General features: G+C 39.7%; 2 protein-coding genes across 5 annotated transcripts in view; one reads left to right on the top strand and one right to left on the bottom strand.

Moving 5' to 3' along the window:
• Positions 1 to 14276, bottom strand: part of LRBA (LPS responsive beige-like anchor protein) — a 776641-nt gene that overhangs the window by 288218 nt on the left and 474147 nt on the right. For all 4 annotated transcript variants that reach the window (XM_061192552.1, XM_061192551.1, XM_061192553.1 and 1 more), the window contains exon 40: positions 12277 to 12413. In XM_061192552.1, coding sequence (XP_061048535.1) covers positions 12277 to 12413 — 137 coding nt within the window. The remainder of the gene's footprint in view (positions 1 to 12276; positions 12414 to 14276) is intronic.
• On the top strand, positions 7174 to 8253 carry MAB21L2 (mab-21 like 2). Its single transcript, XM_061191605.1, has one exon. It carries the CDS (start codon positions 7174 to 7176, stop codon positions 8251 to 8253), a length of 1080 nt encoding a protein of 359 aa, XP_061047588.1.

The raw sequence follows: 14276 nt of genomic DNA, 5'->3' as shown, positions 1-14276 counted from the left end.
AATTGAAATCAAGAGCCTTGATTTATTTAGCATCAAGTTTAATACCAATAATCCTGATTTTCTGTCTATTTTGTGGAAGTGATATTAAAGACCAGTAAAATTTGTTTCTCAAAGGTGGAGGAGACACAAATAATAATCCACTAATTACATAATCATCCTGTAAATAGTTAAGTGTTGGCTTCTACTAAAAGCACCCTTTCATTTGTTGAAAATTATAGTGAGTCATGAAAGCCAAAGTTATTAAACAGAAAAAATATAATATATACCTCATAGTATGTTAATAAGTTAAAATTGTTAAAAAGGAAGGAAAGAAGACAGAAAGGTAGAATCTTATTTAACTTTTCAGAACTGTTCAACTGTCGTACAGAAATAAAGGAATGTGACTGCTACCACTCAAAACTGTGTTTCTCTAAAATGAGAAAAAGCTAAATGTTTCTTGGCAAAGTCAAAAGACATAAATGAAAATATAGTAAATTCAATGAAAAATACTTGCTGAATTAACTCAGATTGTCTTAACACTGTATATCCTAGCTCAATAATACAAGAATATTTACATTCCAGTCAGGCTAAAAGCTGCTCACTTCCATTCTCCTGAGTACAAGTTCTTTGCTCTATCACTGTCCATTTTGATGATATTAGCTTATGTATAGCTTAATAAAGTACTCATATACACAGCTGGTACTAAACTTGGGGAAAAAACAAACATCTATTGTACTTTCAATTCTCTCATCCTACTAAATTATACAAGAATTAGACTTGTAAAAGTTTAATAGGTGTAAATATCACTAATCAAATACATTATCCAAGGTAACCCAAACAAACTTAATCCCACAAAACAATATTCAAAAGTACATAAAAGCATTTATTTTTCAGTACAGTTTGAGGCTCAGTAATGCAAAGTTAAAGCCATTGCTTTGACCTTACAGAACATTAAGTTCAAACTGTTCAAATGACAATACCCTTGGGTTACCAATCAAAGTGATTACAAGGTTTGGGGTTTTTTTCAGTTTTTTTTTAAAGCTGTTTTGTGAAAGAAATTAAAAAAACAACTTGTTTTAGCAGCATGATTGACCATTTAAAATTAACAGGCACTATGGTGAACTGCTCAAAGAAAACATTCTATTACTGATTATTCTCCTGATTGGTTCCAGAATAATAATTATCAATAGCTTATAAGCAATTTCTATGATACTTAGGAGATTTGGAAAATTAGATCATTTGACAGAGAATGGAAGAGAATGCGGCTTTACTCTGACTTTTAATACAATGTGCATAGTATAATCCTGACAGTTGGTGCTGTTAAAGCTTCTTACAGATAGTTTAATATAATTACTTCAATAAAATTTCATCAACTAATACACTAACAAATTGTATTTGGGTTATTTACTTTTCTTCTTGTTTTTACTGGAATAGTTCTTAAATTCAGAGAATTTAATCGTTATTTATTGCCCTTTACATCTTGACCCCCTAAAAAAGAATTTTTTTCTTAAAAAATATTTTTATAAATATATTGAATGATTAAGCATATAAGAACCAAACATTTAGCAACTGTACAGATATTTTAAAGTTAGATTTTAGAGGATAAGAATACATACAGGTAAACACGTGGTCTTTTGTTTTCCAAAAAGTATAAATCCTTCAGAGAGTTGATTTTTTTTAAGTCAATAACCTGATTATTTTTTGAATAATTCTAAAATGTTTTCCTGGAAAACAAAATCATATAATCTAAAAATCTGTATACTCTTTAGGAAAGATGACTGAAATACTGTATGCCATTTCTAGAGATAATTAATGGATATCTTTTAAGTCCCAGTGATATGATAAAGTAAAAACTGCACTGAAGTTTAACTCAGTAAGCACATTTCTAAGTAAAGATCAGCAAAAAATAAAACAGTTTAAGCATTTTGTATTCTCTGGAAATGTAAACAGGATTACAACTGTCAGACGTACAGAAGCACTGACTGCAGCCATTAGTTTGGTTTTGCTTCTGAGAAACACAACATGAACTACTGAATCATTTCTTTTCAAATCCATACGTTCCCTGCAGCAGCTCAAGCTTCATCAGCAGTGCAAGAATGTATAAAAATGACAGGCAAAGAGCATGAGTTTTCTTTTTTCTCTCATACTGTTTGCCTGTAAATGGAAGACAGGGTTCTTTCTCAAAGCACTTAAGCTGAGGATGTTTAAGTCAATTGCTGAAAGAAAATATGACTGAATTCTCTATGCAAGAAAGTATCATAATTGGAGAAACTGAAAACAATCAAGTACTGTGTTATTATCCTAGAATAACATATTACAAGATTAGCATTCTAACTTAGCTGCCCATTATTCTTCAATTAGAAATATTTTCAGTTTTTTAAGTATTTTGTCAACTCATCACCTTATTTTAGCGCCATTCATAAAGCACCTGGTTCTGCTTCTAATTTTAAATATAAAAAGGTGTTCAAATTAAAATACACACATTTTCTTTCAAAAACATCGTACTTGTATAGTTAACATTTTGATTTCCAAGTTTCTGTACCCATAAGTGTTTCACTGAAAAAGGAAATTCAATTAATAATTAAAAGTTTATTTAACAACGATCAAGTAAAGATAGGATCTAATGTATGATCTGGCTACTCTTCTGGAGCTTAAACATTCACATTTTTCAAAAACTAGCACAGTAATTTCTGTAACTTGACTCAATTTTTTTAAGGAAATGGGAACTTTTCAGACTGAAGTTTAAACATACATAGTTTATAGTAACTAAAAACATGCCCACCTCACTATCATCATCTAAATGCTCATAAATGTTCCTAAGTGTAAGGACCGTGAAGGTAAATCCTAGAGAAGTCTGAAGGTTATGGGCTTCATGAAATCCAAACCAAAATATTCAAATCACACCCTGAATGTCCTCTTTCTCTTTTTAGTAATGTCTGTAGTCAGACCAACATGATAGGTCTGGGCAGAAGCATGCTGATGTTGGCACTGCCTAAACCAAACAAACAAGATGTTTAACAGTCACATAAAATGTCCTGCAGCCTCCCTAATGAATTTGTCAAGGACCATCAGATTTCGCTCCCCCTCTTTTGCCTCATTAACTCAAGTATGATGAGACGGATTATAACAAGAGAATACAGATCAATCGGTCTGAAGACTTGAAGTGGCTTTTAGCCTCTAGAGTTTCTTTCTCTCACTTGGTCTCCTTTAATAGAACATGGTATCTCCTGCAGAAGGGGCTGCCACTTCGTTTTAATACACCATCAAGGAGCTGCTGATGGACTTCTATACTAACATACATAAAAGCAGAGGTGACAGGGGCTCTTCAATTACAGCCTCCTCGGATACCGTTTCCCCCTTCAATTATTCAACCAGAGGAAGAGCGGATCCGCAAACACACAGCTGAAGCAGCTCTTAGAGCAGAGGCAGCCAGAGTGAGTTGGGGTGGGGGAGGGGAAGGAAGGGAACCAGCAAGAGGGAGCATTATTTGCTGGAAGTGTTTAAGTTTATTGCTCAAATGATGTTTCTAATTAGTACCACGGCAATAAATTAAAGTCGCCTTTGTTTAACTGATTTATTATTTACTAGAGCATCTACCTTGGACAGGGTAAATTGGTAATGAATTGTTTTTAAATCAAAACATTTGTAACATTTTATCATTCCCTCGGCCTCAGTACGTAAAAGTGGAGAAGCGAGGCGACAAGGGTGGGACGAAGCTTGGTCGTGCTGACAGAGCAGGAAGGAGAGGAGGAGCGGGGTGCCGGGCAAGTGGTGGCGCCAAGACCCGCGTGGCCAGGGCCGCCCCACCCGAGAAGGGCGTGCGGACGGAGGGCGCTGGGCGCCTGCCCGCGGGCGCGGGAGCGCGGAGGAGGGATGACGCCGTCACCCCGGGGCCTTCTGCAAACACTCCCTGGGGCGTCGCGGGCCCGGCCGGTCCACGCGCGAGGCCTCAGCGGCTCCGACCGGGGGCGAGGATCGAGGGTCGGGGAGGGGGAAGGGAAGCTCCTCACCCTCTCACCCCGCCACCAGTCTCCGCCCAGTAACTGCCCTCGGGAGAAGCCGCGCGGGACCCTCTTCTGGCGTTCCCACCACTCCCCGCCGCAAAGTGCCCCTCCTGCCAGTAACAGTTCCCAGAGCGCCGCTGTGGCCTCGTGGCCAATCGCCGGGGTGCCGGCAGAGCCTGGGCGTCCCACACGCGCGGACCCTGAAGGCGCCGGCTCGCGTCCGTCCTCCTGCAGCCCGGGGTCCGACGCCAGCAAGCCGCACGCACGCCGCAGCTCGAGGCCGCCCGCGCCGCTGCGACTCCCGATAAGTCACTACAGCTCTGCGTCCCGGAGTCCCGCGGACGCGACCGTTCGTCTCAACTCCTGGCCACTGAAGACATCCCTGGCAACAAATCCGACTTGATGAAAAGAAGGAAAAAAGGACAAAGTTCTTTAGGAAGAGACATGTAGCTACGAGAGTGAAGGGGTGACAAGATACCAGTGGTCTGCACCAGATGTGTAAGAACGAACTAAGGAGGTCCAAGCGTCTGACATCAAGTACCTGATGAAACAAACTTTCCCTATGCAACTGAATTCAGGTTCATCTGGTTCAGCCTTAAGACAGCAAGGCAAGCCTTCCCACGGGGTTTTGCAAAAGCCGCATACCAGGTTTTGCAAAATGAAGTCTTCGCACAACCGGCTCATAGATTTTCTTTGTTACAGCATTATCGGAGTACATAACGTCCAAACTCTAACTAAAAACATTCCCATCTACTTGATTTGTCTTAAAAAGACTCAGAATCCACACACCTGAGGTTCAAACATAAATTCTAAGCAAATCAGAAACACTGTTACAGCTCTTTCAACCAAAAGTACCTAAAGGCTACCATGGTACAGCTCGAAAGTATAATACATATACTAAAAGCACATGCATGAGTTTCACTGAAATGCCAAGGGAGGAGTGAAGCCATCTGTGTAATCAATAACAGGATAGTTATAGATTTTTGCAGCAGTGAAGTCTTTTAAAAGCAAGAGTCAATTATGAAAATAAAATGAGTTTACAAGTGAAATTTTGTACTGCCTGAAAATATACTCAAAATTAGACTTACAACATTAACATTTTAAGAAAACTTTAAATCAGGCTCGTATTTACATCCCTTCATTTTTATTAAGTTTAAAATAATTTTAGTGGCTTATTTTAAAAGTATATCCAACAAAATTTTACCATATATAAATCTGCACCATTTCTCACAACTTAAACATATTTTCTCTCTGATAACAAGTTACTCCTTGTAACAATAAAGTAATAACATTAAATATATCTGAATCTTAATTATGAAGTAATTATCAAACAAGGTGCTTGTACCATTTTTGCCCTGCCTCATTTTTCAACAGCATACGGAAATTACTGAAAAGAGATTTATGATTATAAACTCTCACCCCATGTCCACTCCCCCCACCCCCCAACTGGCGCACATATACAGCAATTGCTCTGGCTCTTGGCAACAATGGGAGGGGAGGGGAAGAAAAGGGAGGAAGACTTTGCCTAAGGAAAAAATCTAGAAAAATTCAGGTCCTTTCCCAGATTTCCCTTCCTCCTCCCATTTGCCTTCAAGCGAAAGTAATTTTGTTAGCGTTTGCACCTTCTTCACAATTTTGATAGAAAAAAAAAAAGTGAACCTTTCTGAACCACTGCTACTCTCCCTTGAGTCATTCCAGCCATCTCCAAGAAGTCCCTTCTCTATACACTCTCTTTTTCTTCCTTGCAATTGATAAGAGAGGAGGATAAAGAAGAGGGGGCTGCAAAATGTGTGTGAGCATTTGACTTCTACTGTCTCCTATTTTCTTACTTCTCTCTTTACCCCCTTTCTTTATCAAGTGCAGCGGTGGCTGCTACCGTTTGCCAAGCATGCCTGTCTTCTCTCTCGGATTGGCTAAAGCACTGACAGCTCCGACAGCGATTGTAGGAACTGAAGCTCCACCCCCCTCATGATGGCCCAGGACCATTCATAAACTAAATAACTCCAGGAAACAGCAACGAGAGAGAGAGAGAGAGAGAGAGAGAGAGAGAGAGAGAGGTGCTGGGGGGTGGGGTGAGAGAGAGAGAGAGAGAGAAAGAGGGAGAGAGGGAGAGAGGGAAAGAGAAAGGGAGGGAGAGAAAGGAAGGGAGGGGGAGAGAGAGGAAGAGAGATTAGGAGGGAGAGGGAAAGAGAGAGAGAGACATCGGAGGGGAGGAGGGAGAGGCGACTCAGAAAGTGGAATCTGCACAAGCAACCTAAAGGGGGAGGAGAAGAAAAACCCTTGAATCGTTATAACTAAACCCCAGATGCAACGCAAGCAACGACTTCGTCACACGAAAATAGATTTTGTGACAGCCAAAATTATAAATTACGAAGCAGAAATGAGTATCAAACAACTTCCAGCGGTTTGCACCTAGAGAAAGACAAGAAGAACGCACTGCAAACCAACCAACCCAGTCCAAACAACGCCTCCAGTAGGAAAAGAGGAAAACCGCTACAAGAGGACCCCCTGAGAAGAGACCAGACCTACACGCTGAGAGTGCGGGGCATCTGCGAACCTCTGAGTGTGCTGCGGACTGAGTTGCACTTCGCCGCTCTCTGGACATTAATTACACCCTTCACCTTCCATTTGGGGGAGGGTGAGGAGAAAACCACTCACCCAATCTGAATAAAGAAGTGCTACCACCGTGGGAGAGAAGTTTAAGAATGAAACACTGAATGTTTCGCTTTTATTTTTAAATTTACTTTGGCATTTAAAAGACCTCACTTCCAGATTTCTGGGCCATCTCCGCTGCAGACGTCTAAGCCTAACCTCTTGGTAACCTGAATTTTTCTCTCTCACCCTGTCTCCCCACCCCCCTCCCTTCATCTCGCCCGCAGGCACATCTTTATTTCACGTATCAAGAGAAAGCAAAAAAGTCCCAGCAGGTACTTTTCTTTTTCAAAGATCATCTTTTTTTTTTTCCCCCTCCTTATTTTCTGGAGAAAAAAAAGCTTTCAAAAGAGGGGAAGGAAAGAGCTAGACGGCTGAAGCATCAGCCGGGCAGCCCAGGTGGAAACAAGAGTGAAAGTGGGGCTTAGGGGAGCGCAGCGCCTCTTTCGCAAGCCGCAGGGCCACCACCAGCGCGTGAGCCTTGGATCCCTCAACGTACTGCGAGACGCCGGTGTACAGCCCGGACCTGTGCCCCAACATGATCGCCGCTCAGGCCAAGCTGGTTTACCAGCTCAATAAATACTACACTGAGCGCTGCCAAGCGCGCAAGGCGGCCATCGCCAAGACCATCCGAGAGGTCTGTAAGGTGGTCTCGGACGTGCTAAAGGAAGTGGAGGTGCAGGAGCCTCGCTTCATCAGCTCCCTGAGCGAGATCGATGCCCGCTACGAGGGGCTGGAGGTCATCTCGCCCACAGAATTCGAGGTGGTGCTCTACCTAAACCAGATGGGCGTCTTCAACTTCGTGGACGACGGCTCGCTGCCCGGCTGCGCGGTGCTCAAACTGAGCGATGGGCGGAAGCGGAGCATGTCTCTCTGGGTCGAGTTCATCACAGCGTCCGGCTACCTCTCGGCGCGCAAGATCCGCTCACGTTTCCAGACGCTGGTGGCTCAGGCGGTGGACAAGTGCAGCTACCGGGATGTGGTCAAGATGATCGCGGATACCAGCGAGGTCAAGCTGCGCATCAGGGAGCGCTACGTGGTGCAAATCACTCCGGCGTTCAAGTGCACCGGTATCTGGCCTCGCAGTGCTGCACAGTGGCCTATGCCCCACATCCCCTGGCCCGGCCCCAATCGGGTGGCGGAGGTCAAGGCCGAAGGGTTCAACTTGCTCTCTAAGGAGTGCTACTCGCTGACCGGCAAGCAGAGCTCTGCGGAGAGCGACGCCTGGGTGCTGCAGTTCGGAGAGGCTGAGAACCGCCTGCTGATGGGCGGCTGCCGAAACAAGTGTCTCTCGGTGCTGAAGACGCTGCGGGACCGCCACCTGGAGCTGCCTGGCCAGCCGCTCAATAACTACCACATGAAGACGCTGCTGCTGTACGAGTGCGAGAAGCACCCGCGGGAAACGGACTGGGACGAGGCGTGCCTCGGAGATCGGCTCAACGGCATCCTGCTGCAGCTCATCTCCTGCCTGCAGTGCCGCCGCTGCCCTCACTACTTTCTGCCCAACCTCGACCTTTTCCAGGGCAAGCCCCACTCGGCCCTGGAGAGCGCTGCCAAGCAGACCTGGAGGTTGGCCAGGGAAATTCTCACCAATCCCAAAAGCCTGGACAAACTATAGGGTGCTGGGGACTGCTTGAAAAGCGACACAAACGGGAATGCTCTCAAACACACAACACACAACTCGGCGACAAACCGCGGAAACTCCAGACACAGACTTTTATGTAAGCCACCTACGAGAAACGGGAACCAGGCAGAAGACTTCCTTAATTAACAAGCAAACAAAAGGAGAGCAAACCAACCAAACACACAAAATCACATTCTTGCACAAAAGTGATCCTTTCCTTCCAAACAATGTGAATTTAAAAGGTCACACAACAGAAGCAATCGGGCTTTGCCACAACAAAATGAAACCCAAGGTACATTTTCAATCAAAATATAGTAGTTTCTCCCTTTTCCTTCTCTCCCCCTCTTCTTTCTCTGTCTCTGTCTCTGTCTCTGTCTCTCTCTCCAATTTGTTTTGGGTTGCCTGAATGTTGTCACCAAGTGAAAAAAAGTATTTAATTATATGTAAAATTTCTCTTTTAAACAAAGTTTTGCTGATGTTAAATGTATCTCAGTGCCAATGTCAGATGTGCCCCTCCCTCTCCCGCACCTCTTCCCTCACCCTAAGCAGTCTTGTTGAAAACAGTAATAAAAATATTACTTTACATTGTAAATGACTGTTTGTGGATTGTTCTTAAATGAAGGAAGGTGAGATCACAATTTATTATTTACAATATAAAGATGTGAACTTGAGGAATGCAAGAAGCTTCCATTTTAACTCTAGTTCGCAAAATTTACAAATGCAGCACATTCTGTAGATTTAACGATTCAAGTTCCCACCAAAATCTTTAGAAAAGAGAAAATATTAATTTTACACAACTATAATATGTTTGTTCTGTAGATTTTAAGACTAAAAGTAATATCTTATTTCACACTTGAAAGAACAGATTTTGTATGGAAGAACTGATTTTGCTCCTAATTTTTAAAAGAAAAGTTTTTTCACGTTAAAAATTAAGATATTTGCTCTCTCATGCCATAATCTAAAAAAAATGCACTCTGAGTCTGAATTATAAAAGAAACATTTATGGATCTTTTCTGAATAGTTAACACAATGAGTTATACTCATCCTTCAATCATTTGTCCTCTTCAAGTTTTAAATAAGAAAACTTAACAATTAAATCAGTAACATTAAAAGAGGATAAAATGGATATAGCGATATTCCTTTTCCCCAGCAAATGGTGATATGAACAATCCAGATTTATAAATTACTTCAAGTTTTTAAATGGCTAGTTATAAATGCTGTAACTATGATCATTTTTTAATCAAAGTCCCAGAATTATTCAGAAGTAGCTTATAGTCAATTTAAATAAAAAAGGTTTTAATACTATTTTACGACCAAAGAAAAATTAAATATGAGAAAAGTATGTTCCTCCTCTTTCTGCTTTTCTAAGGTCACAATGCAGTGTATTCATTTCAATGTTTCAACTTTAACAAATGTTTCTTTTTAATATAAGGAAATATCTGATTACAAAAATAAAATAATTAGTAAAACTGACAGCATCCCAAAGGAACTAGTTCCTCTTCTTTAGGCTGGAGGTAACTATACTCCATTAGATATGTTAATGAGAGGCACAGGTACCGAATACATGTCAGATGTTATCCTTTAATATTTAAAATTTATTCTTTGAATTAGCCCATTTTTTTTAACTTACTGAGAAAATCCAGGAATGAGAGATACAAAGAAAAATGTGCTAAAAAGCAATTTTAAAGATCAGAGGAAGAAGTCTGAGTGGGGGAGGCAGCGTATGGAGGGATGAGCAGCAGGATAGCAGAGGTGGATGAAAAACAAGGAAGCTGCTCAGAGCTCTGGTGCCTAGCTCTCTTGATAAAACAGGCTTAAGTTTTAAGATTCCTAGGTAAAAATTCCATAGTAAAAATAGTTCTGAGTTAGAAATATAAACTGTGATCTTGTCACTTCTGAAATCATCTCTACTCTTTCAACCTATACTATATCTTTTTCAGGTCTCTCTTCCTGCAGATGTAGAATAAACTCACTGTAATACTAACTGGTTCAGACAAATATACTAATTTTTTGAATAATACAAATGAACTTATTCTTTAGAGAAAATGTTCTGATTTTTAAGAACAATTTCAAAGCAAGTAGTAGGTGCTTACATTTACAAAGAAATTACTTAAGGGTACAGTGTTTAGTTTAAAAGATATAAATGACATTTTTAAATGACCATTTTTTCACTCACAGAAGTATTTAAAGCATTAGACACGTATCTCCCTCCAACTATCCCAGAGAAAAAGTTTTAAGTCTTGACAAGGAGAAATAAAAATTCCCCAATTCAATATCTTTTTTTCCATCCTTATTTAATTTAATGCAGGTATCACCAACAAAAAAAGAAAAACACTCCAGTATCCTCATTTACAAAATACCTTAAAGCACCAACGTCTATACAAAATCAAAAATTCTTCCAATAATGGGCTGAAAAAATTTTGAGAATATAAATTAGCAGAAGTTTTGATTTCTGTAACATTAGGCAGGTTGCAGCGGTACAGACCATTTCTGTGTCTAGGCTCAAAGGTCCTGTATTGCACAAGCAGCAGGGAAAAAAATTAATTTAATGATGCTGCACAGAATAAGATCAGACAGAAATAGAAGTTATAACTTTCCCCAAAGGAGTCAATAACTTCAAAGATCCTAATCACAAAGATTGGCAGGGGTTTTAATAACGAGGACAATTCATTAGATATGTTTAAAATAAATCACATTTTAGATTTTAAGCCATGTATGTCTAAAAGCATAGTAGAATAGTATTCTGAATTAAATTTCGGCCTAACTCACAAATAACAATAAATTAGAGAGTTTGAGTAATTTTGGTTACCTTCCTTTCCTAAAGAAACTAAAATACATTTTCAGACATTTCAGCCATACAACAAAGTAGAAAATTTTTCTAGCTGATATAATTTCAGAATTAAAGTTTTCTCTACATTGGATTAGCTACATTCTCAAACTCAAAACAATCAGTTCCAGCACAGACTTCCTTTCATATAGTCTACCAAGTCCAGTCTTAATAAAAGCAGCAGTGCTGAACCCAAGTGCTAAAAACATGCATAAGACAAGATATGATTTGTTTGTAAAGTTTTTCATAAAATTATAACATTTTCATTAAGAATGACTTTGAAATACTTCTAAGTCACTAAAATTTAATAATTCACATGATTCCAAAATCAAAGAATTTCCTACCAATAAACTCAGAAAAAAAATTACGTGTGTGTGTGGACATACACATACACACACACACACACACACACACACACACACACTAGCTAACAGCCTGTAAAAGAAATTACTCCATTTTTTAAAACCTCTTCTCTTTCTACAGGTTGCTTATTTTGCTAATTTTAAAAGAGACTCAGAACAAATTCTACCATTCACTTTCATGAAATAAACCTAATTTTGGCTTTATGGCTATGCCACAAATGTCTCTTAGTAAAATAAAGTTGCCAAGGTCTGAAAAGTAATCAGAAATACATTTTAAAGGGGAAATTACATTTTCATTTAAGAATAGGAATTTATGCAGTACCTTGTAAAATCGACTACAGGTAATGGGAAAAAGAGGTATCTCACACATACAAGCCATGCTTGCATGCATGTCAGAGTAGTAAGTCAGGAGGACAAAGCAAGGAGAGTGATATATTGGTATTATATCCAGAAAAATATAAAGGCTAAACAAAATAATTCCACTCTCAATCTCACTGAATTTTGTAGCTTAATTCACCCTGGACCCTTTGAGGCAAAATATATTTTATAGACGATATTCCCTGAGGTTCTCCCCCCACCCCTGAATGAGCTAATGATAAATGCAATTAAATGGAAATTGTTTTTGAATCTAAATGAACTTCAATAATCTAACTAGCTGGTAAGGGATTCATAAGCTAAAGGAGATAGTTGCCTTGCATATAGGCAGAAGCAATTCATCAAGAAATTCAAACTATTTCTATCAGAGTTTATTAATGTCAGTCCTACCCAACAGCAGCCCACTTTCCCACCATAAAAAAAAAATCCATAAAAATGAAACCCATTCCTCACCTTGGGGTCAATTTTCTTGAAGTTAGGGTCTTCTTCATCCACCTCAAAATAGAGTACGTTGGAGGTGACAGAAAGAGTGCCCTTTACTACAACAGAGGGGGCCACAAGCTGAGCTGGTGTGCTCAGGCTAACAGGACCTGCCAAAAGGAAAAGACAAGCCAAACAAGTTGGAATGATATTTTTCAAAAAATCAAGTGGATTCAGGCAGAAATTTCATTTAATTTTAAATTCTCACCTCTAGCACCAAATTGCCTGCTTACGCCTTTTACACTTACAAATTCTGTCCACCCCAAATCTCCCTCTGAAAATGCAAAGTTAGGGTTCTCATACTAAGAGATCTATAATAGGCGGTTAATGATAACAGTAAACTAGGATTCAATTATTTTATAGGTAGTCGGCCTAGCTTTGGTCTAATCTCCTGGTTAGAAGGTGGCTCTGCCTAAATAAGTCCATCCACATTCCATTTAGAAAACAAGCCTCAGGCTATCAAACAACACAGAAAAACAACCAGGAGCAAGGAAGACTCAATAGGCTTCCAAGGCCAGAGGTTAGCTTAGAGTTTGGCTGAGGCATGATTACAAAAAGATTACTAGCTTATTAATGAAGTGCGAAACGTTAAACCATATTCTCTGATAAAGATTTTGTGCCAGGTTGGCACAAAACCTCTTCCATAACAACTTTACCCCATGAAAGATTGGTAAAAATACTTCTTTTCCAAGCCTGCCTTTCCATTGTTCAATATTGTTCAATGCGTCCAAATCTAGTATTAGTGTAGTTCAGGGACTCTGGGAGTAAACAGCTGGAGGGTGGGTTTCCAAGTGAATGAATTTTTATTGGAATAATCAAATCTCCACAGGGCTTATCAAAAAGACAAATCAGCCTGCTACTGAAAACAATAGATTCACTATAGATAGAAGAGCATAAAGTATATTAGAGCCAAACCTAAAATAAGGACTAAAAATAATAATTATACATACACATATTTATGTAGAGAGAAATGAAGTAAGTTTTTGAAATCCCATGTAAATTCCTCATTGTAAAAATCCGATAGGTGACGAAAACAGCAAGACAAGATTGGCATTTATAGTTCTGAATTAATATAGTGCCTATAAACACGGTACACCTATTCAGGTAATCAATGGGTGAATAAGTGTTTCAAAATTCAGATGAATTGACATTTCCATCGATTGTTAGAAGGGTGTTGGTCCTTAATCTCACATCAATCTTAATGTGTGCCAGCGGGACAATAGGAGGGATGCTCTGCAGAGATCAGAGCAGGTTTTGCCCTCTATTCCCAATGTACAAATACATTGTGTTTGCAGATGGGCAGCAGATAACTGCAGAACAGCCATGATTTCCCAAAGCTCATCCCTATAAATGGATGAAATAAGCAGCTATGTGTTCTTTTGCTGTCTCCTTTGCCCTCCGTACATTAGCATGTAATCCTGAGAAGAAATAACATTTTTTCAATCATTCTCAGACATTCAATTACAGGGTAAGCAGACAGCTGCAGGAGCTAGGGCAGCCTAGGTCCTACAGAAGACCCCTGACAATTTCCACTTCATTTCTAACCCACACCACTTTATTAGTGTGGATTACTTCTTAATCCTATTTCCATTGTCAAGATTATATAATTAAACGCCCCTTTCACCTCTATTACTGTATGAATGTATTACTAGTAGCAAGAATGGAAGCAAAATAAAGGAGGAGGAAATGAGTAAATGGATGTGAAGGAAAAGACCAGAGAATAGCAGTGTCCACCTTACTCTCTACTCCTGCCCCAAATCCCTTAACAGTAAGCTCCAATTAATTTTATTTTACTTTACAGAGAGATTTACAGCCATCAGAGAAGATGCCATCATCTGTTTTTGCTTTTCATTATCATTCATTTCATGGTTGTGGATATGTCACTAAATAAAAGATTTTTCATGCCTTTTAAATTAAAATTATCAAAATAGTAGATTATGTAACTTTCATCTACAGAAGCTGTAGAATCTTTC

Source organism: Eubalaena glacialis, chromosome 5 (assembly GCF_028564815.1).
Source record: "Eubalaena glacialis isolate mEubGla1 chromosome 5, mEubGla1.1.hap2.+ XY, whole genome shotgun sequence".
Lineage (NCBI taxonomy): Eukaryota > Metazoa > Chordata > Mammalia > Artiodactyla > Balaenidae > Eubalaena > Eubalaena glacialis.
The sequence above is the reverse complement of the archived record's forward strand: the minus strand, read 5'-3'. Positions and strand labels throughout refer to the sequence as shown.